The 21603-nt window shown below is 37.1% G+C and overlaps 1 protein-coding gene across 3 annotated transcripts in view; it reads right to left on the bottom strand.

The window, feature by feature from the left end:
- CTNNA3 (catenin alpha 3) overlaps positions 1-21603 on the bottom strand; it is a 446797-nt gene that overhangs the window by 70105 nt on the left and 355089 nt on the right. For all 3 annotated transcript variants that reach the window (XM_085301619.1, XM_085301618.1, XM_085301620.1), the window contains exon 13: positions 18288-18439. In XM_085301619.1, the coding sequence (XP_085157745.1) occupies positions 18288-18439 (152 nt within the window). The remainder of the gene's footprint in view (positions 1-18287; positions 18440-21603) is intronic.

Genomic DNA, 21603 nt, shown 5'->3' with positions numbered 1-21603 from the left:
TTACACAGACTAAATACATGTCTAACCTATTATTAAGTCTGTGAACGAAGCTGAGATACTGTGAAAAAACACTCCTGCTGGCTAAGCATACACTAGGGATTGCAGAATGACACATTACATAGACAATACATTATGTCTGCAGAAAGCACTCAGAAGTTAATAAATACCAGAGCTGAGGTTTGTTTCCAAAACCTGAATAGACTTAGTGTACTTATTTTGATAAGCAGTGAAAATTTGGACGCAGAAAACCTAAGAAGCAAAAAAGAAAATGAAATCAGGTGTGAAGATCTGGATGAGTCTCAGAGAATTTAAAACTTAAGTTTTAGAAGAAGAGAAAGCTTACTTTCTCAAGAAATGTAATTCCAAATGCATTGAAAAGGGTTAAAAAATGAAAGTTTAAAATCAGAAAATAGCTAGTCACAAATACTCAATGAACTGTGCCACAACGTGAGACCACATGGAAACAGGATATAGTTTGAGTGAGATGAGTGGATGAGGCCTGCTGCTCACAAAGGTGGCATGCTTTTTATCTGTCTTCCCCTCTGTTAAAAATACTTTATTGACAAACTCCTGTTTCTGTCATACAAAGTTCAAAAGTAAGACCTTCAGACAGTGTAACTGCCACCGTCTACYTATTTTAACATAGCTATTAAATTTGTATAAGCAAAAGACGCAACCCATAACACCTTTACATATAAGTTTGCGATGGCTTACAGTCCAGCAGTGTGCTCAGAGCTTAAAAAAAATACACTGAATTCCCACAAAACTTCACTTTACTTTCTTTATATTTTCCATAAAGCATATTTTTTCAACTAATTAGTTGGCAGCTATTCTATGTAACAGTACAGTTAAAAAAAAAGAAAAGAAAAGAAAAAGAAAAAACTAAGAACACACATGATGGCTTCTCACAAAAAACGTAGATTCTGCTCATTTTTGGTGCCAAAGTGATGTTTGGCATGCTTTTCAAGTAGGTTTTTCTTACTCTTCTTAACTTCATTATAAGCATAGGAGGAGGGGCTGAAAGGGGCTGAAATTCAACAGATGTTTCACTTTTTAAACCAAAACATTAGTTAGGCACAACGGTTCTGCTCCTGCGAACACTCAGGAATACCTTTGACAGAACAGGACAAATGTTAGAAAACAATTTCACTGGCCTAGAAAAGGAGCAAGTGGGTCCTTTTGACAGCAGTCATCTGGGAGGAGAGAAAATCCAAATTCTAGTACCTGCTCAAGGACATGAGGGAACATTTAGTGCCTGAACTGCTATCTTCTCTCTCTTCCTAGACAAGCTCAAGTTCACGTGATCAGTACTTGTGTCTCTCACTCATGGTACCGGAACTTCAAGAGGACGAGTGGGAAATGCTCTCACTCCAGAACGCTGTACTACCGCGTCTTCTAAAATAGGACCCGAAATATCACATTAAGTGATTGCTTCTGTATTTTTTTTTTTGTTTAATTGAGGTAATAAATCAAGCACTCTGACAACACCATAAGTGTTCCAGATAGCAGATGACAACAAAAAATGGTGGCTTCTAACAACCACTTTGTTGGTGGTGGGTTTTTTTTTTTTGGTCAGAAAAAGCGATCATGATACAGTTTTTGAAAGAAAAAGCTACAGGCTACTTTCCTTTTAAAAAATCGTTCATGTAGAATGACAATATTTTCATTAAAATACCAATTATCTTTAATTGCATATCCAGCCAGTACTATGACTGATGCGCATTTTATTCGGGTTTATCTAGCATGCCCCTGATTTTGTATGGGAATGCATGGCAGATAGAGTTCTGAATTTAAAAATGGAGATGAGATTTAGGTGGATGAAAAGTGAATTAAAACTCTGAATTGCAATATCCACGTTCTAACTGCCCACATTCATATTTCAAGCTCGGTTTTATTGTCCCCACTCCTAATATGACTTTTTTGAATTTAATACTGTGTTTTTCCCTTTAATCCCATTTAACGCGTAGTTTAGTATCTCCAAATGAAAGTATTTAGAGCACATTATTTGATTATTTTAGCTGGGATAAAAATCAGAATTCATACAATAGTTAACCTTTCCAAGCAGGATGGCATCCTGTGGGAATTCCAGTTTTCATGTTTTAGACAAAACAATTTTTATACTACCTTAGTATCAGGTATAAAAAAAAATCTACATATAAATAACACAAGACAAACTAAGGTAACAGTAGAGAAAATGGAAAACAAATATAAAAAAGAGAGGGAAAAGAAAAGAAACGAAGAGGATACAAACACACAATGCTCATGTGACACAGGCAATGCTATTCTCTGATGTAGCACTGTAATTCTTCCAGAGATACCACCCCACATCTTCACGGTAAGCTATTTATATTGGTTGTCAAAGAGCCCCTGACAGGAATTTCATTTACTTTCCAAGGGTGGAGCATGATGTTTTTGGAAATTAATAATGTTCTAGATGTTTTATTCTAGGCAGTAGGTAAATCTCTTAGCTTATCAAAACACCCAAGAATTAACAGAAAAGGAACAGGAGATAAATTACAGCCTAAAACTCAATTAGGCCAGGTAAAAACCAGTTGCCAAAACTCTGACTTATCTGGTAACCTTACAGACTGCGTACAAGTGAATCATTCCATCTCTGGATTTCCAGACTGTAGCTAATACTTGCTACTAAGTTATCTGGAATACAAAATTCCAGAAGAAAACAGTTGTTTTTATTGATGAACACAGARCCTAAAATTTAAACTGGTTTTAATTCTATCAGTTCAAAAACATTTCTGGTTGGAGACCAGGCCTATAAATTGGAAATCTATTCTGTTCTATAAACACATGGTGCAATTTCATACACAACAGAAAATACAGCAGCAAGACTATCAGATAGGATGATGTCTTCATCCAGGGAAAAATGAATTCTTTCATTCAGAACCTTTCTGCAAATAGAAGGCAGCCAGAGTAAGCCATCTACTTTCTGATCTCTGAGTTTTCTATAAACAGTAAGAGTAGATCAAGCAAGTCCATTTGAGATGGCAGAAGCCGTAAGATGCAAGGCTAACACCTTATTAACGGAGTGGAATAGCAAAGGGAAAGGATACCCTAGGCTTTCAACAGACAGAATCTTAAGTCCTAGCTCCACAACTTATCAGCTCCACTTCAGAAATAAGCAATTAATCCATTTTCTGAAAGTTCAACTCCCAACATAAGCAAATAAAAACCACAATTTGCTCTGGTGGTGCTCTGCCCTGCTTAAGATCTGAGTAAACTCTACTTCTGGCTTCACTTACAAGATGACAAACCTGTGTCATTTGCCAGCAAGCAAGTAGTCAGACTGAGCTTAGTACTCAAATAGGGCCAGGGCGTTAGTAAGATCTGACATCACATCAAACACAAAACTGGGCTTCCACGTGGAAAGGCCTGTTTCTTTTTGTGTTTAGCTCTTTGTAACTGTAACGGAGAACAGTTCTTCAAGTCCCTTCCATATTTGCTGAAAACTAATTATACCTCACATTTGTTTTTCAGAAATCTAGCGTTCACAAATCTGAAATCAAACTTCCACAAATCCAGAAAATTTTCCAGAGTGTATATGGTAGCACAAGCCTGTGGCATCTGCAAAGCTCATAGACACCGGTGACATCCTGCTGGGGTGTAAAACTGGTTTTACACTATGGCAAACAACTGATCCCTATTCTGATAACAAATCAGCCACAAATATAAAGAAGGTAGAATTGTCTGTCATCTGCCTAATAGATATCCTCAGTGAGAAAATTACACATGGAGAAGGCAAACTCCCCAGGCTGAACAACACTGTGACTAATACAGTGAACACAGGTGGCAGAAGAACGGTTGTTAGTTATCCAGTTGGCTCAGACACCGATTATTGTGGTCAATCCCAACTGACACAAGTCTCTAGTTGATCTGAATCTGACAACAGGGTTATTGTTTTTCTTCAACCTCCTCACAACCTTAAAAAACAAGTAACTAATATGTACAGCAAAGAATCATTTCCCCCACCTATGCTGGCAATGATCTCGATGGAGGAAAACTGATTACATTCTAGTACGGAGAAGAGCAGCTGCTGGAACCAGGGCCATGAAGCTGCTCTGGTAGGAGAAGGCTCGCAAAGGGTGACTGTCGGCAAAGCCATTTCAAGGGATGCACAACCTTCCCCCAGCTGCCACTACCTCGCTCTGGACAGTTAAGGGCAGCTTTTTATTCCCAGTACAGGTACATTTTACTGTATCATAATGTGAAAATAGTTACTGTCTTTGCTGGTAAATTTAATACTACAACATCTTTCAGGATACTTAATAGTTCCTGAGCTAACAGAATGGCACAAAATAATCACTCCTCGTGCACCATTTTATGCTGGATCATTTCTATGCTAAAGGAAGGTCTCTCTCTCCTTTCAGACAGTGTTTCGTGCAACTTGTTGAATAATCTGTGTTATCTTATCTTTTCTGTAACCACTTCATGAAAGCTACTACTTGGAGACCAGGATAAAAGAGTACTTGAACTAACAGACTGATTTTATGTTAATGTTACTACTCTAATTTGCCAGTAACTGAAGTACCCATTATAGCAAGCAGCAAGAAGGCCTCAAACTAATAGCAGTTTTCCATTTACTGAGTTCAGAGGAGGAGTTTTTTCTGTTTTCATTTTTTAAAACTCTTCAGAGAATTTCCTTTCACAGTTTCTGGTTCTTCTGAATCAGATTCCTTGCTATGACTATGCCTCCTTACATGTATGCTTATCTATCTAGCATCAACAACTGTGCATACCAACTCTGTGAGTACTCTTTCAAGAAAATAATACGGTGCTTCAAGTTGGTAACCAACATGAAAAAAGCAGGACGGTATCATTAACAGCAAAAACTAAAACTAAATCTGCCCAGACTAAAAACCAAGGAAATGTAAAAGTAAACCAAACTAACTATTCAGGGTTATAAATAAATAAATAAATATTTTTCACTGTCACATTGCTGTATCAACAAGGATATTCATCAAACTCAGACTTGATTCTACACTCTTGTTATACCAATGTCTGAACAGCAAATGAGACTATCATACTGCTATTCAATTCTTTTAAGAGTGTAATTGAGAGCATAATCTAGTATATAGCTAATTACTATTTCACTTTTGAAATATGATTGCCACTTAGTAGAATACTGAATACATCTGTAATGTACCTCATTGTGTTTCTGCTTCATTCTAGAAAGAATCCTTCCCAGCAGCTGAATGATTCCACAGTGAAAATAATGGAAGAATTGAGAAACTCTGGCAAGGCCAAGGATTGTGCTAATATTTACAATCAGTAAAAGGAACCTATGGCCAGGTTTACACTGAGCAATTAAGATCTCTGAGCCAGAACCAGCACTAGCGCTGACAGGGCTGTTTCAGAACCAGAATCACAGTCTGAGCTATTATCCTTATTGAGAGAATACAGGTTTCAATTCTAAGTTCACACTTCTCGTACTCCGATGAAGCAAGTGGCAAGATGCATATTTCAATAAAATATCTGTGATTTGTAACATGTTTCGGGTGTCTCTCAGACTTACTTCCAGAAATTCAGTCCTTTGCTTTTAACAGAACAGTACTCACTCCATTTTTCTGGAAATGTAATTTCCTTTCAGCATAAGCACCAAATGGCAAGGAAGCCATACACATTGCTTTTCCTTGTCATAAGACAAAGTTTTCAGCAAAGATTTTAATATTCTAGAAAATATTCTGCAATTGTACTAAGTTTCCAATGAGTTAATAAACTGGAGCTATTAAACTATTCTGCAAAGTTTTACTTTGTTGAAAGAGAGGGGTAATTTTTTTTTTAACAATTAAATAAATAAACCTATTCAACATATTTGCAATATAATTTAATCCCTAAACAAGCAAGTACTGAAGTTTAAAGTAGTATGCAAGTCAAAACTCTTCATGCCATTCACTTCTGTACAAACCATATTGGCTTCACTGTCTGATCCAGGWATCTCAGCAATGAAAGGCTTGAGAGTAAGCCATGGAGCTATCTGCTGCTGAAAAGCACTTAAATTCACAGCCTTGCATGATGCCTAAGGCTGCTTAGCTTGGGAAGAGTACAATGCAGATGTGCCAGAAATGCCAATTCCAAATTTATATTGTAACAGATACAGTATGCAGCTGACACTTTCACCATTAGTCTCTGTTATCAGCGTATCAGATATAATTCACTACTTCTATCCATATTTTTTTTCTTTTTAAGAAAGACATTCCTCATTAGCTGACACTTCACAAATTAGAAACTTAAGGCAGATTCAGAAAGTAACATCTTTTAACTGGAGAAAGAAAAAAAAGAAGGGTCATACAGTCAAGTGCTGACTCTAACCAATCATGAATAAATAAATAATGAATAAAGTGTTCTTTCATAGTCTAGTGTTTGTAAGCAATTTATCAAGCAGCTTGCTTTTACAAATATGATAAAGATTCAGCACACTATATTGCTATGTCTCTCAAATTTGCCCCAATGGGACTATATCAATTCTCCATTACTGCTTTAACAATAATAAATAAAATTAAAAAAACCACAAGAATATCAGCTCTATCTAGAATAAGCTGATTAACCTTACTTATATAACACAATTGTTACTTATGAAAGGCTTATTTGACAGACATTCCATCACAACAGAAACAGCATGTGCTAATCTGAATAAAAATTGAATTTGCTCACTGATTTGTTTACAGTACATCTGTGTTATTCTTTGTGGCAATTTTATGTAGACAATTTGTCACATGAAATTATTGCTCATAATATAGTATAAATACAGGCTCTCTAGGAAGCCCAAAAATGTACAGAAGACACTCTCACCCTTACTCCAAAGAATCAGAAGGTCTCACCAGTAACAAAACAAGAGACCAAAACATAACAAAAATATGCAGTTCTTCAGTCATGATATAGAATAAAAATGTCTGTTCTGAGGAAACATTTTACTGAACAGCTTTTAGACAGCTTTAGTCTTGAATCAGACACTATTCTATTAGGTACTATATAAACACAGAGGAAGCTGCTAGCTCTTATCTCAAAGACAGGCTATACAGAAATCTAATTAAATGAGAAGAAACAACAGATGAATGGAAGATGAACTCAGGTGGAGGCAATATAACAAACCACTGCTACCCAGTATGATAAGCACTGGATCTAACACAGCAGTGATTTAGCCATTGCTGTGAAGTCTACAATACCCTTCAGGAGAAGAACATTTAAAGGAGGGAAAACTTAAAGATTCAGCAGCTTCAGGAATGTTTAGAGGTTAATATTAAAGAAGTACAAGGTGAGTTCTGTTAAATATTGCCAAAAACATGGTTATTAAATATGAATTTGCTTGTAAAATTACCAGTAGTAAGGCACAGAGATTACCTATGGAACTGCTAGAGTAAGACTGAAGAAGGGATGATAAAGATCTTCCCAAGGACAACTAAACCACATATGCCAAAGATTAATTCATGACAGAAGAGACTCACAGAAGCCAAGGACGGAGAGTATCTATCAAAAGTTATCCTCTCTGTTGCACTGAAAATGGTTGGTTCATCGTGGATGATGAGGATGACTGGGGCTCAGCACAGACAGGCAGTAACCTAAGCTTTGAGACATTTCAGCTTAACAGAAGAGTTAGAGGCTGTCATCTGAGGAAGATAAGGAAAGGAATTCTAACCAGCATTTTTGGCAAGTACACTATTAATAATGAAAGGAAGTCAACAGCTGAGGAAGCATGGGTCGAACACTTCTTACAGTAAAAGCATAATAAGGGATGCTTAGATTGCATAGGGTACAACTCTTGAGTGGCAGTGAGTACAAGCAAGGGGAAGGATTGCATCGGTGGGCACGAGAACAAAGAATGAGGGCAAATGATGGGACTGAGAACAGATGAAAGACTCCCGTGGAGAACAAAGACAGAAAGAAGAGATAGGGTAACTAAGAGTTAGGATGTGACACAAACAAACAAACAAAAAAAATACACTGGCGATGAGCCTCAGTGAGACTCTGTCAAGGCCAGACATTCCTTCTATGATCATTTCCTGAAATTTGAGGGAAAAGCTTATGGACTATAGTTTTGGCCCCTGAGGAAGAAGCTAGGCCTTTCTGAGCTCTCAGCAGGGACCAAGACAGTAATTACAGACTAGAACTAAGCAGCACTATTTGTGAGCTACTGCTTTTCTCAGGCAGGAAAATCTTCACCATCAGACCATATGGATAATGCTAGCAAAATGTAGCCTGGTAACATGAAATGCTTTCTCATACACTAATGCATTCATTTAGAAAAAGAGCCCATTCTTGAGAGAAGAATGAAAACAACATACACATAAAACAGTAAGAAAATTCTGTATATTCTTGCTCAGAAGGGAGTATCTGCTTTTCAAACTCCCACACTATAGAACAACATCTCTTTACAGAAATAACGTAGTGCATGTCACCAACATCTCAGGCCAGGAGCCCAAGCCAAAAGAACTAAACAAAGCAAAACTCAGTAACAGAAAGATCCAACTGCCTCACTTATAAGACAGAGAAATTGGCAACTGTTACAGAGAACTAGGAAAATTTGGGGATTGGATATTTGTCAGAATAAGTGAGGAGGAGTTTGCTTTCCCAGCCCGTTGCTCGTTTTGTATGTTAAAGAGAACAGAATCTAAAATCCAAAAGCTTCCAGCAAACAAGAACGAGACAGAGAGACAATCCAGGATGAAAAAGACTTAAGGTGAGCACTCAAGCCTTTTTTTTTCCTTTTAACTAAAAATAAACTTACAACATTTTCTGACATTTTCTGATCAATATTATATACTAATTTTTAAAGTACTAAAAAACAAATAGCGGGGTGTAATTAATGGGAACCTAAATATAACTCTTACTTCCTGCAGCACAAACAACAGTGTTGTTCCTTTCCGTTTGTGAAAGCAAAACACAGCAAAACCTTGCAAATGGCTGTAGCACAGACACACTGAGACAGCGGTGGGAAGGATGTACAGTGAGCCACAAGGTCAAAACTCGGTAGTTTGAAGGGACAGTGTGTAGAAGCACAAAAGACAGACAGTTTCTGTTCTTTGTTGTTTAAAAATATCTGTCATTCTGTAACTACCCTGCTGACTCTCACTCAATAGTTTAAGGAAAGGGGACCTGAAGATGTGGGAGGAGAAGAGCCACCCTCCCTGGGTGAAGTAACAATTTATCTGTGCTTTGGATTCCATTCTGATGTCTGAGATAAAAAGGGTAAGCATCAGCTTTTTGCTCTCCTTTCTCCCTCCTCCTACCTCATATGAGAGCACATCACCTTTTCTTTCTTAAAAATCAATAGTTTAATCTATTTTTTTCTACTAAAAAGCAGAATGTTAACAGTTTTGTGAAAGTACCTCAACTCTATACAATAGTTACTCATTATGGCAACTCTAACACCTCTGTACACTGCAGACATTCTTCAGGGTAGCAACTTGCCCACACGTTGAGCAAGAAGATAGGATACAACCTTCAGGAAAACACTGCTAAGCATCCTTCTGCTCTATCTACTCAGCAACAAAGGTAAGTATACCATTACACAGAGAATCAGAACGGTCACCTGATTTGTTGGCTAGAGAAAAAGTCTTAAACTAATAGAAGTGGCATGAGTTTTCTATGAAGTACATAAAAATAAAATACAGGCAAAACGATATATGTATTTGTTTGCTAAGAAAAACAGTAATCAGCTTCATTTACCTGTGAATAAAAACTGACCTGGTACTAAATAGCAATTAGCATTTAAAAACATGACAACATATTAAACTGTAATATATGCAAACTGTTGTGGTAGGGAGTATTTGATAAGGTATCTGCAAGGTTGAGTCATAATATTAATAATGACTGCATTTATGATACTAATACAGATCTAAACATAAACAAGTATTTCTACAGTATGAGATGACTACCGAGGTATACTGTGGGGCATGAATATAGACATTTTGAGAAAATGATTATGTAGATGAATTAAGGTATTAAATTGGACACATGCAAGACTGCTCTTTGGAGATGGCTTTCTCAAAACAGCATCTCCAATACCTGTTGGTGTTCCTGACTTGAGTTGCCAACGAGCAAAGGAGAATATGCAAAGGAGAACAAAGTGCCAGAGGCTTTTACTTGCAAGTGTGCATATTTGATCATGGCACTAAACATTTTTAAGTCGCCTCTTACTTGGTTTCTGTAGCACAAACACAGTATTTTGCAAAAACACTTTTTATGTGACTCACACCATAAGCCTGCAAAAGGAACAGGTGTGTGCCTGTCTGCCCTTATATTTATCTGACAATTACCACTTCATTTGCCTTAGTCAATTCACTATACATTTTAGACCAATTCAGGAACTACATATTACCCATTTTCTGCGAAATTCAGTGGACAGAATTCTGACAGTAAACAATTCTGTACCTTTTGCTTTTAGATGAACAGGCAATAGTTCAGCAGGCTAAACACAAACCAGACCAAGAACATAATTTGCAATTTAAACAATAGCAAATTGATTGGAAAAGGAGAGAAAATGCCTGCCTTTTTTTGTCTTTGTAACATGAAAAGCAAGTCTCGAGGTTTAAAAAACACACACAGCTCTCAGAAGCTCCTTCTGTGAGATGGTTGGAAATCCCATACACATGAGGTAGGAGCTCTCAGCTCTCTAAGTGTTGGAACTGCTGAATCTCTAATTATTAAGTCTTTTCTGGTTAGGATAAACAGGACCAAAAAAAGCTCAAAACAGTGTTAAATTACGAATAAAAATCACTTCCCCCTAAGTTAATCAAGTTACATCATCTAGTTCTCTTATGCTATTATCTATTATTTACACATCCATTCTGTCTTCTGGAGGAGAGGAATGTGGACTAAGAAAGTTACACCATAAGAAAAGGGAAGACTTTTCAGAAAAGAATTTCTCAGACTGCACGAATGCAAGATAGAAAAGCAAACAAGGCCACAATTCTTCCCCCTCATAGGACACCTCTAAAGCTAGAATGAGCAGAGCAGCAGAGAATCTTCCATCACAGTAACTCCATTTTTTTCTGCATTCTGCACTATAGTAATTCTGCAATCCATACTATCAAGTGACTTAACAAGTCTTCCATGACTAAGTCTAATGATTCTGAAGGACATCCTGATGTTGTAATGTACTGGCTGCACACACTCCCAAAACACAGTAGAGGATATAAAACATTTAGATGCAACTCTGCAGCTGTTACTACCCTTATCTCATGCTATTCTTACACTGGTTATATGAGGTTTTTTCCTGGAGACTGGGGTAAGAGCTTGCTACTTTGATTTGTGAAACATACAGATTTATTGTTTTAAACCAGTATTCCCTATTTCCTCTTTTTTAAAATGTGCTTGCATATCTCATTCCCTCACGGCAGGTTTATTTACAGTGCACTGCAATTAGACAGCTTTCCAGAGTACGACTTTTGGAATAATGCATACGTTTAATATTCAGACTCCCTCCAAGAGCACAGAAAATCTAACTGCAACAATTCTGCCTTAGTTCATTTCCAGTAGATAAGGATTCAAGATTAATTTTTCAAACACACACATAGAAAAGTCGAGTAGTCTTTTCTTAGGTGAATACATTGTTAATTATGCACTACATACTTCTAAACCTTGACTCTAGGGCAGCAGAATATAAACACTATTTTAAGTAGATATTGAAAATGAATTTGTTAAAGTGTGGATCAGCACTGGAGATGGTGATGATAAGAGCTCAATGGCTTGTAGTTCATGGAAGACCTAGTTAGGTTTTGAATATGCTCGAAGTAGATGTGTTACTGATGGTTGCTCAAACTCTGGCAATCAGCCACAAGCAAGGTAGCACAATGCTGCTGGTCATTCATACAGATGCCGTAAGTCTGTGAAACTGCCTCGTTACATATTTAGGAAATGCATAAGGTAGACAAGAGAGAATGAAGTTTGGGAATGGGGCCACACAGCTGCATCTGGAACATCAGACTTACTCAGAGTCCTCTTCTCCACATTTAACCGAAGAGCTGAAAAGGGCTGTAAGAGTTCACTTTTATGACTCTGCACGCAATTGTATGTGATGGAGAATGGCCCTGACTTCAAACATACCCACAAATACTGTCTTTCACTAATCATAATAATCCCTCCGACAAGCTCAATGGATCGATTAAAGCAGCAGCTGAACAATGCTGAGAAAGCCCTCTTTGCTAGACTGAAGTCCCTGTATTAGAAGAGTCATCAACAGAAGACAGGCACTTTCTCCGAGATCTTTCTTAAAGGACATCAGATACTGTACCCTCCTTCAGTTGTGTCTCATCTAGATATACCAATCTTTGGATGACAGGACTGATCAAACAACCAGAACTACTGTTTGGACCAGAACCCTAGTTTGTATGGAAGAATATGCGAAAATATACCAAAAGTTCCTGCCAAGGGAGCTGACAAAGAGTTGAGGGAAGGAGAGCTCAGCTCTGACCTTCTTAGGTCAGAAATGGCAAGAGGGCTATCCGAGTTGCAGGTCCAACTACCTCGCTAAATTCTTCCTCTTGTGCACTTGACATGGGATATAAATGAGGAAAAAACATCTGTTTAACAAACTACTTCAGATGTATTTGTAATGGGTTAACACTATACATAAATTTTAGACAAATGATGAAGGTTTTTTTAGACAACAGGAACTCTTCATTGTCTTTTCTCCGTATGAGGTCCCAGAGCTCTCTTGGAAAAGCAAACAAATGCAAGACTGCAGTAAATGTCTTAATAGTTTCCCTGCTTTGTTTTGTTTTCTCCAGCTTTTTAAATAGAGGTTCAATTCGTAAGTGTCATTGCCTGCAGCTAGCAGGACCTAAGTCATCCCTGCTATGGAAGTAAAACCAGGCAGAAAATGCTGTATGTAGGATAACTCTATTATTAATAAAAGCAAAGGTACAATTTAAAACAGACACTTATTAAGAGCTAAAAGATAAATAGGATGATAGCAAAGCTTTCACCACTTGCTACCTCCTTAAGAAGTTCATGCCCTGAAAGTTCCTGCAACTTAGCTGGATACAAGAAAAGAGAAAATCTGCTATGATGTCTCTCACTGGGAGAAATCAGGTGGACTGAAGAGCCAACAAACACTGTATGGATGAACTCTTCATTTCTTTAAAACAGAAGTGTAAAACTACCCGTAATTTGTTAACAAATGGAAGGAGAAAAAGGGAACCCACCTTAAGCGTATTCTGAGTAAGCCAAAACACTGAAAAAAGGGCTACACAGGATCATCAGCTATGTTGTAAAGAACTGAAAGTGATGCTAAACTGAATTAGACTTTGTAAAGGAAATTAAAATCCACAGTTTTAATTCTGTGGTTTTTATTTTTTTTCAATTTTTTAATCAGTAAAACACTGATTACCTAAAGGAATAAAAAGATGGTAAGGAATGAAATGAGGACATAGCAAGGATCAAGATGAAACAAAATACACTAGGTATGATAGAAACCAAAATGAATGCTTTGCCTCAGTTCTCAGAGGAAAAAAAAAATACAGTGTAGAACACGGCACAAAAACAGCCTGCTTCATGGAAATGAATACATGGAAATAAAGGCACGACTTCCAAAAGCAGGAAATTATTCAAAGAGCCTAACACAGTAAACTCAAGGGGGAATGGGTAGCCTCCATGCTAGAATTCTTAAAGAAGTAACACAGGGAATACGCATCCAACAGAAAGGATTTTTAAGAAATGTGTATCAAAAACAAAGAAAATATATCATATCATACAACAACAGCAATCTTGAAAAAACATTTTTTCCCTACCTCTCATAAAATTACACATTCACAACTTCCACCAACATGGATTACTAAATTTGAATACAACATATGGGCATTTTGCCCTCTTCTTTTTCTCTGAAAAATTCATAGCAGCTCACTAGTTTACCCGTCCAATAAAAACAAAGAATTCCATGAAATCTAGACTTGAATTCTTTTCCTCTTCCCTTAGTGTTTCTGTTCGGACAACTTTATTACTGCTTCAACTATCGGTAGTTATTATTCATTTGAAGTCATTACCACTCTCTATTGTGTTTAATACCCTATTATTAGCTGTTACTTCAACCCAGCTGTCTCACTCTTCAGCAAACTGCACATTCAAACAGAGGCACCACTTTTTGGAAGTCCTAGCATGTGTCTTGACACTACTCTGCTTTTAATTACTAGTGTTTCAAAAGTTGTCATTCTGTTTTTTTTTTCATATATTCCACACGGCAAAATTCTTAATTTCAATATCTACCCCAAACCACTTTCATAACAGGAATAGTTTAATTATTATCCAAATAATGCCTCAAATGCTCCTGTGGAAAATCAAGCTCTCAAAGACCCCACAATTTAACTAAAATCAGATGCTGAAAGAGCCAAAAGAAGCAATCAAGAATGTGAACGCTAAGAAACATGTGTAGCTATGTCCTCTGGATCAGGTATCTGATGATTTCAAATAAACAGCTACCACTAGATGAATGCATACTTGCAAGTAACAATTGAAGGTATCTTAAGGGAGGCATCCTGCAGCTCCAGGGGCATTTTCAGTACAGCTCAGTGCAACATATCAACCCRTAAGTAGTTTCTCTGTAAAGTGTAATTCATATTATACTTGTAAAATTGGAATGAATGTTTTACATATCAACAGAAAAACGTGAACTTTGAAAGACATTTCTGATAACTTGCATTAATAATAGTATTTGGCAGCTTTTTGCAGTTAGAATCTCTATTTTAAAAAACATTTTCTGTATAATCATATGCTTGAAATGCTTCCAGAGGAACTGATCTGGAGAGCTTCTGCTTTTATTTTGATGTTGGAGAATCATCCCCTGTGAATCAGTGTCCTTGTTCATTTCTTATTTCTCAATCATATTTTTTATCAACAATTTCTTCCTTTGATTCAGTCTTGAAATCCCCTGTAATCAAAGAACATTGTTCTTTGGCGTTACATATGTAAGCTCCTACAGTTGACTATAGGATGCTTTTATTTCCTTGCCTGGGCTGCTGTGGTGACACCGTATGTCTGAACAACCATGAGATTTATTAAGCTTCTTACAGGCATATTGAAATGAAACTGGCACTGTCTGGAATGTATCTAATCAGGAATGAAAAAACATCCTTGCTCAAAAAATGAATGCCAGGGTTTTTCTACGATTTCTCTCTGTACTGGCAGTCAGTACCTCTAGGGGATGATGGAGTAGCTTACTATCATTTCATCAAACATCAAAAAGCCCTCTCATGTCAGTCTCTGAATACTGGTATTCATAAAAAGTGTAAGTTCCTTTTTAACAAATCAAACTTTTTTTGATCTCATGATCTATTGTCAGGACTTTGCAATTGTTGGACTGTTGATGTCCTGCAGTAACTCAGCAACTTAGAGATGTATTATGCACTTACACAGTGCATTTACTCTGCACTGTGTGTTTGCTCGGCCTCTTCAGACCACAGTATCTTCCCCTCACACTTCACAAAGAAACACAGGGGACACAACTTCCCTTTCTGTTTTGAGTGACTGTCCATATACACATCACAGAGGACTGTAAGAATACACAGTTTCCTGTGGAGAAGTGTCAGCATCTTCACAGAGACCAACTGAAGCTTTGTTATATTCCTCAGGACATTTCCCAAGGCGTTTTACCAAAAAGGAGAATTTTCATAAAAATTAACATTCAGTCATGATCAGATCATCTGGGGGTTCAAGCTCAAGAGAGCTGGAAACATGGAAGATTCAGATCTCACTGAGGGACAGGCAGAAACAACTTTGTAATGTTATTTAAAAAATGAGTGTCATTCACTACGGGAAGATGAGATAAACAATGTGGGTATTAACTGAAGCTTACCTCACGTACGAAAAGGTCAGATGTCCTAACCAAGGACATCTGGCAATGTTCGCTGAAATGGAAACAGATCACAAAGACCTATCAACCTGAATATGATGCGTTCTGCCAGATGAATCCATCTCACTTGAACTTCTCCTACTATGGAAAAGAATCATCTATGAAGAGGAAGAACAGAAGCAACCAGTACAAACCTGTGAAGAGGGGCATCTTGAGACCGGAATAAGCACCGTTCCGCTTTAGCAAATAAGGAGGGGCAGAATCCATAAACTTCTAACTGACAAAGATCCTCATATCAAAACCACCTATCTATGCTGGCGCTTGGCTTTCCCTGAATAGGACTCTCGGAATTAACTGGAGGAAAGAAAAATGACTTTTCTAACCAGTCATTGACAGGCTGTCCAGCTTGCAAATAAAAAGTCTGACACTTTGTGTCTGAGGCATAACAGCTCATCTAAGAATTACTCTCATTCCTAGCAAATAACACTGAAGCCATCAAATAACATCTGCATTCACAGTTTAACCATACGGAGTAGCTGAGATCACCTATTAGAATACTGAAAATGTGAAGGAGGAAAAAATGTGGAGGAGGGGAATCTGCTCTGAATTATTGTTCCTAAAACCAACTGTTCCCCTACAGGTAAGAGGGTAGCCTTAAAAGTTCCTCCATTAACATAATAATAGTGGCGGCAGTAGGTCTCATTACATAAACATGATTTTTCTGTCAGATGCTGACTCTTCCTGTTTTATCCTGGAAAGTATCTACTGAAAAACTGTTTTTCCAGAGATGTACAGGAACAAGTTCTACAGTTTCATAATTATCAGAGAATTTACCTCTTTAAAGTATAGAGTTGTTAAAATGCATGTTAAATGTTAAAACCGAAAGGGCCTTCTTGAACAGATGTCTCCAACTTGGACACCCTTCAACAGGTACAGTTTAAAGGGGCAGCAAATGGAGATACTGCTTTCATCCAGACTGTAAGCACTTGACATTTTGTGGGATCTGTAAACAGAATCTCACCAAGATTGGATGGGAAGCAAAGAGAACATTTAGGAGAAGCTCTAACAACGGAAGACTAGTCAAATGCGACAGGCACAAACACAAGGCAAGGAGACATATGAAGACTCCTTGAATATATATGGTAGAAGCTTAATATAATTCAGCTATGATTAGGAAAACTCTTAAATGGGATAGAAATAAATGAAAGGAAAAAATGCTGTAGGACTGCAAATGAGCAGAACAGTGTCTTTAACTCTTTTAGGCAACTACAAAGAAATTAGATGGTTTAAGTTGAACCTTCCTCCATGTACGCAGGTGCTGAACAAGACAAACGTGACAGGCGTTAATGAACTCTCCAGGTATCATAAATTGTTATCTGATTTTTAATGACAACTATATGGACAATATGGACAATCACTCCAAGACAGAACCACTTTAGACAAACTAACTTCACTTGTAGGTGAAGTAAAAGCACAGCATACCACAGAACAGTGTTCCAGGATTTCTCTTCAGCATAAACAATTTTGTAACTGACAATTGCAATAAGGACTGTACATTCTGAAGATTCTGCATGCTTGAATTCCTACTGAAACTGCAACTTACATATCACAGTATTTTAAGAGACTCACCCAAATTTTCCACAACCACGTGCAGTGTATTTGTATAGTCAGAAGAAGGAAGAATCTGTTTCTCAGTTTCTACTCAACCACGGAAGATAATCTTTCTTTAAAAATATATATATACATTTATTACTGTTTAATTTCATTCCTAAAAAAAACTTACTGAACATAAAGATATTATGGCTCAGTGCTTATCCTGCATCATTTGAAATGGAATTTGTGCATCAAAGAGATTTGGGGGAAATTCTGCATCTGACAAAAGTCTGTTTCAAATTTTAAAAATACACTTTTCTGAAGCCTTATCATGAACTACTAGATGAACACTAGGATAATCCATGATGTTGTAAGTAGGTGGATTCAATTATAGTGATAGAGATCAGGTTGTTAAGTGTTCTAGTTTGGAGTCAACAAAACTTCAATGAGAGTTTAACAGGACCACCTGAATATATTCTTTACCCTTACCTTTCACCGAATAAGGTAAAGGACAGAGCTGCAAGTATTTCAAGTATTCCAGATATTCCAGTATCTTAAAATTCCAGGTATTTTAGAAAAATTACAGGCGGGTTTCCAGTTGATCATTTATGAAGGAAATCAAGATCTTCATTAATTGACATATATAGACGTTTTTAAAGAACAAGCACTTTTTTTCTGAGACACTCTGATACAGTACTCTTGTTCTGTACAGGAAAGTATCCCAGTCTCCTTGAGTTATCATCTGTATCCTAAGTAACCCAAAATCCTCAAATCAGTTCAATCTGGGTATGAGCTTTGGGGCATACTTGACATACATAGTTCTACTCTCTCCTGGAAACAGCCTGATGTCCTAAATTGTCTTGTAAGTGAGTACTGAACAAACAAATCAGAAACTTACCCGAATCACCATGACTGAGCATCTGATATTATGAATTGTATCATAGACCTTCTTAGAAATGTCCACAAATTGATTATCATCGAACTGATGCATTTTATTCTTGCTGAAGCTCTCCAACGCAGTATTTACTTGACCAATAAACTCTGGAATCACTGTTTAAAAAAAAAAAAAAAAAACCACAAACAAAATCCATTTAGTATAAAAAGGATAAAATATATCCTGCCTCCCGCAGCTGGTCCCTGTCACAGGCCCCACAGCTTGGTGGCCGTGGAGGGGGGCAAAATACATCAGTCTCATTTCTGGCAAATTCCCAGTTACATTGATTAAAACTTAATCAATGAGACAAGAGAGCATTACAATAATAACAAGGTTATAAATACGTGGGAACCCATTTTTAATTTTTATCACACGGTGCTTGGTGTGCATTTAAGCTGGGGATGGCAATATAGTACAATAAAATAGAAGAAACTTTTCCCTAAGAAGGACTTGGGAGGAGGAGTTGTTAAAACTTGCCACTGAGTTCAACAGTAATCTTGCCCACAGAATCAGGATCGTTTATCCTGGTTCAAGGTTGGAACTACTACTCAAGGGAGAATCCTTCTGTTTCATAATCTGCTTTCATTCTGAACTATGACAAGATTACTCAAAGATGGATATTTTTCCCCAAACCAAAAAGCACTTAGACTCATCAAGGCAGTTTTCCCTTCTTTTATTCAATCACATAGAAATCGTTCATTTTAAGTCACTCTGATATTAATCTGAGTTTGACCTAGAATCTCCTGGGAGTTTTTGTTCTGGTGCTCCACAGCCCCACTTTGCCTTGTGATCTGATAGCACTGTATCTCCCTTAATCCTTCTCAGCAGTTCAAAGCAATAGAAAGAATTTGCTATAGGAGATTTTATTTTCTCTCTTTGCTTTCCTTTCCAGTACACAAAATAAAGAACACAGCCAGAAGATACACAGTACACAAGCAGCTCAAACAAACAAAATTCATCTGAGAATTTTTCAAACACTCCTTCCCATTACCTGAAGACTGAAAACACAGGATAATTTGAGAGGAAAGAGACAGAAATCAATTTATGTAACATTCAATAAGCATAACGCACACTTTGTGAAACAAAAGCTATGTTCAAGCAATTTGATCTCAGACATGAGCCCCTCTTCCACAGACCAACAGAGCCAAAATCTATCCATCTTACTTGGTGTGTAATTCATAAATGCACACCACATGAAAGCAATGGCACCAGTATCTTAAACATAAACCACCTCAGGCAAATTCTGTAGCATGTAATCAATCCTTATGTGAACGTCCGCTGAGGTCAACAGGACTTCTGAATTAGAAACCCTGGTAACATATACTTTAGTATTAGCAGAGATGACCTAACGATATTTTAACCTCTAACTTCTCATGGAAATGTGTATTTCAGTTACATTTCAGTTATATTTGCTCTTAAATTATACTAACTTCGTTGTCTTAGAGCTCAGCTATGCCATGCCTAGAGTACGTAATGGTTTTGTACGTGCCAGTACTCAGACATAACAAACTTTAGTTAATTGAGTGATAGTGGAAGGTTCACTTGCTTCTGTAAAATAGATCCTCCATCCACAAATGTGAGACAACTAGATGCCATTTAGTTTAAAAATAGGGTATTTAAGATTCTTTCTTCCATCTGCGGATTTTCACTTGAATTACGATTGCCTTCCAGAAAGGTCAGTGAGAAAAACAAATCTTTAAATTGTATTGCAAAGAAAAGACAAGGTGCATTTTTCATCAGCAATGAAATGGCACAGTTTAGAGAGAGAGAGCGAGTGCATAGTGCATTCTGAAACCTGTATGTTTTCTGAAGAAACTCAAAGGCAGAATTTCAGAAGATAAATTTATTTCTGCTGAACAACAATCATAGCTCCTTGGTTATTAAAATAATGTTAAATGTTGCAACAGTCACCTCATATAGCATTTACATGAAACAACGTTTAGCTCTTCACATCCTTTGTAAGAAAGCTGAAAGGAAGAACGTAGGTTTCCAAGAATTCAAAATCTCCACTGGTATGATCAAAACCATCAGGGGGTTCCAGGACTTCCCACACTCTCAGTTCATTGGACTTGTTTTTTTACTGCACTACTGTAAAATATAGATTCCCTGCTTAACAGCAATGCTTTCTGCAGCAGAACTGCTTGCTGCCCTTTTCTTATACTAGACAGACCGTTTCATTCATCTGCCGAGGCTCCATCCTGCACCCATCCTCCCTCTGCATGCTTACTGCTGTTCTGTTTACAGCTCTTTCCAAGGCCAGACTAATTATCTCAGTGCTTTTGCTTTTCCGAATGAATGTATYATTTATGAAAGAGAATTTTAAGCAAATGTATCCTTTACAGCTAATACACTACTGGCAGAATTACTGCTAAACTACAGGCTGCATTTAACTATAAAAATATCTTAAAAGCCTCACTTATCTAAGAAACAAGTATCCATTTTTAAGATACTTGTTTTCCATCAGTATTATTTGTATACCCAGACCATCAAAACACACAACAATTCAAATTATAATTCAAATAACGTGTTTAACATCCTGCTTACAAACTATACAAATTTTCTGGTATTTCACCTGTTGCAAAAACTACCAAGTAATTTCTGTTATTTGGTTATTTACCCTGTGTCTCTAACTTGATTACTCCCTCAGATCCACGACTCCAGTCTTGATCACGTATGATTTATCTTATTTTGAGTTCCTAACAAAATGACTACTCAAAAAGTGGGTTTGGTGGATACACGAGTTCCTCTCCATGAATGATTTGTATCAGCAATACTCTTCAAGCGCGCATAAGCATACGAATCCAACCTGAGAGCTGAACCTCTATACTGAGTCTCTCTCCCTTGTCCTTTTTGTGCCAACAAGTCAACTGTATAGGAGACTGCTTCACATCCCCTCAAATAGTCCAGACATCACTCTGAAATGAGCCATACTTTAAGCAAATTTCAATTACATGAATAATGTGCATCTTTGTTGCATTTTGCTTTTCTTTTCTAGGTAAACTCAAGATAGAGAAGAAGGCATGCAGAATAACTACACTCAAAAGACTAACTGTTTTAATTGTTCTGAAAGCTAAGAAAAATATAACAAGTTGTGAGTAACTTAAGAAACTTCAAGTGTTGCGGAATTAAACTTATCTTTATATTTTCAAGCTACTAAACACAAACATTTTGTTATCACATTTTAGGAATTTTTTAAATTAAAACAACTTTTAAAGAAAGCATTACAATTTTTATTTATATTTTTTTCTTTCCTCCCCCTCCCTCCCCCCGGAGCGGACCT

Source organism: Rhea americana, unplaced genomic scaffold (genome assembly GCF_003343005.1).
Source record: "Rhea americana isolate MKP2758 unplaced genomic scaffold, rheAme1 scaffold_179, whole genome shotgun sequence".
Lineage (NCBI taxonomy): Eukaryota > Metazoa > Chordata > Aves > Rheiformes > Rheidae > Rhea > Rhea americana.
This window is presented reverse-complemented; position numbering and strand designations above follow the sequence as displayed.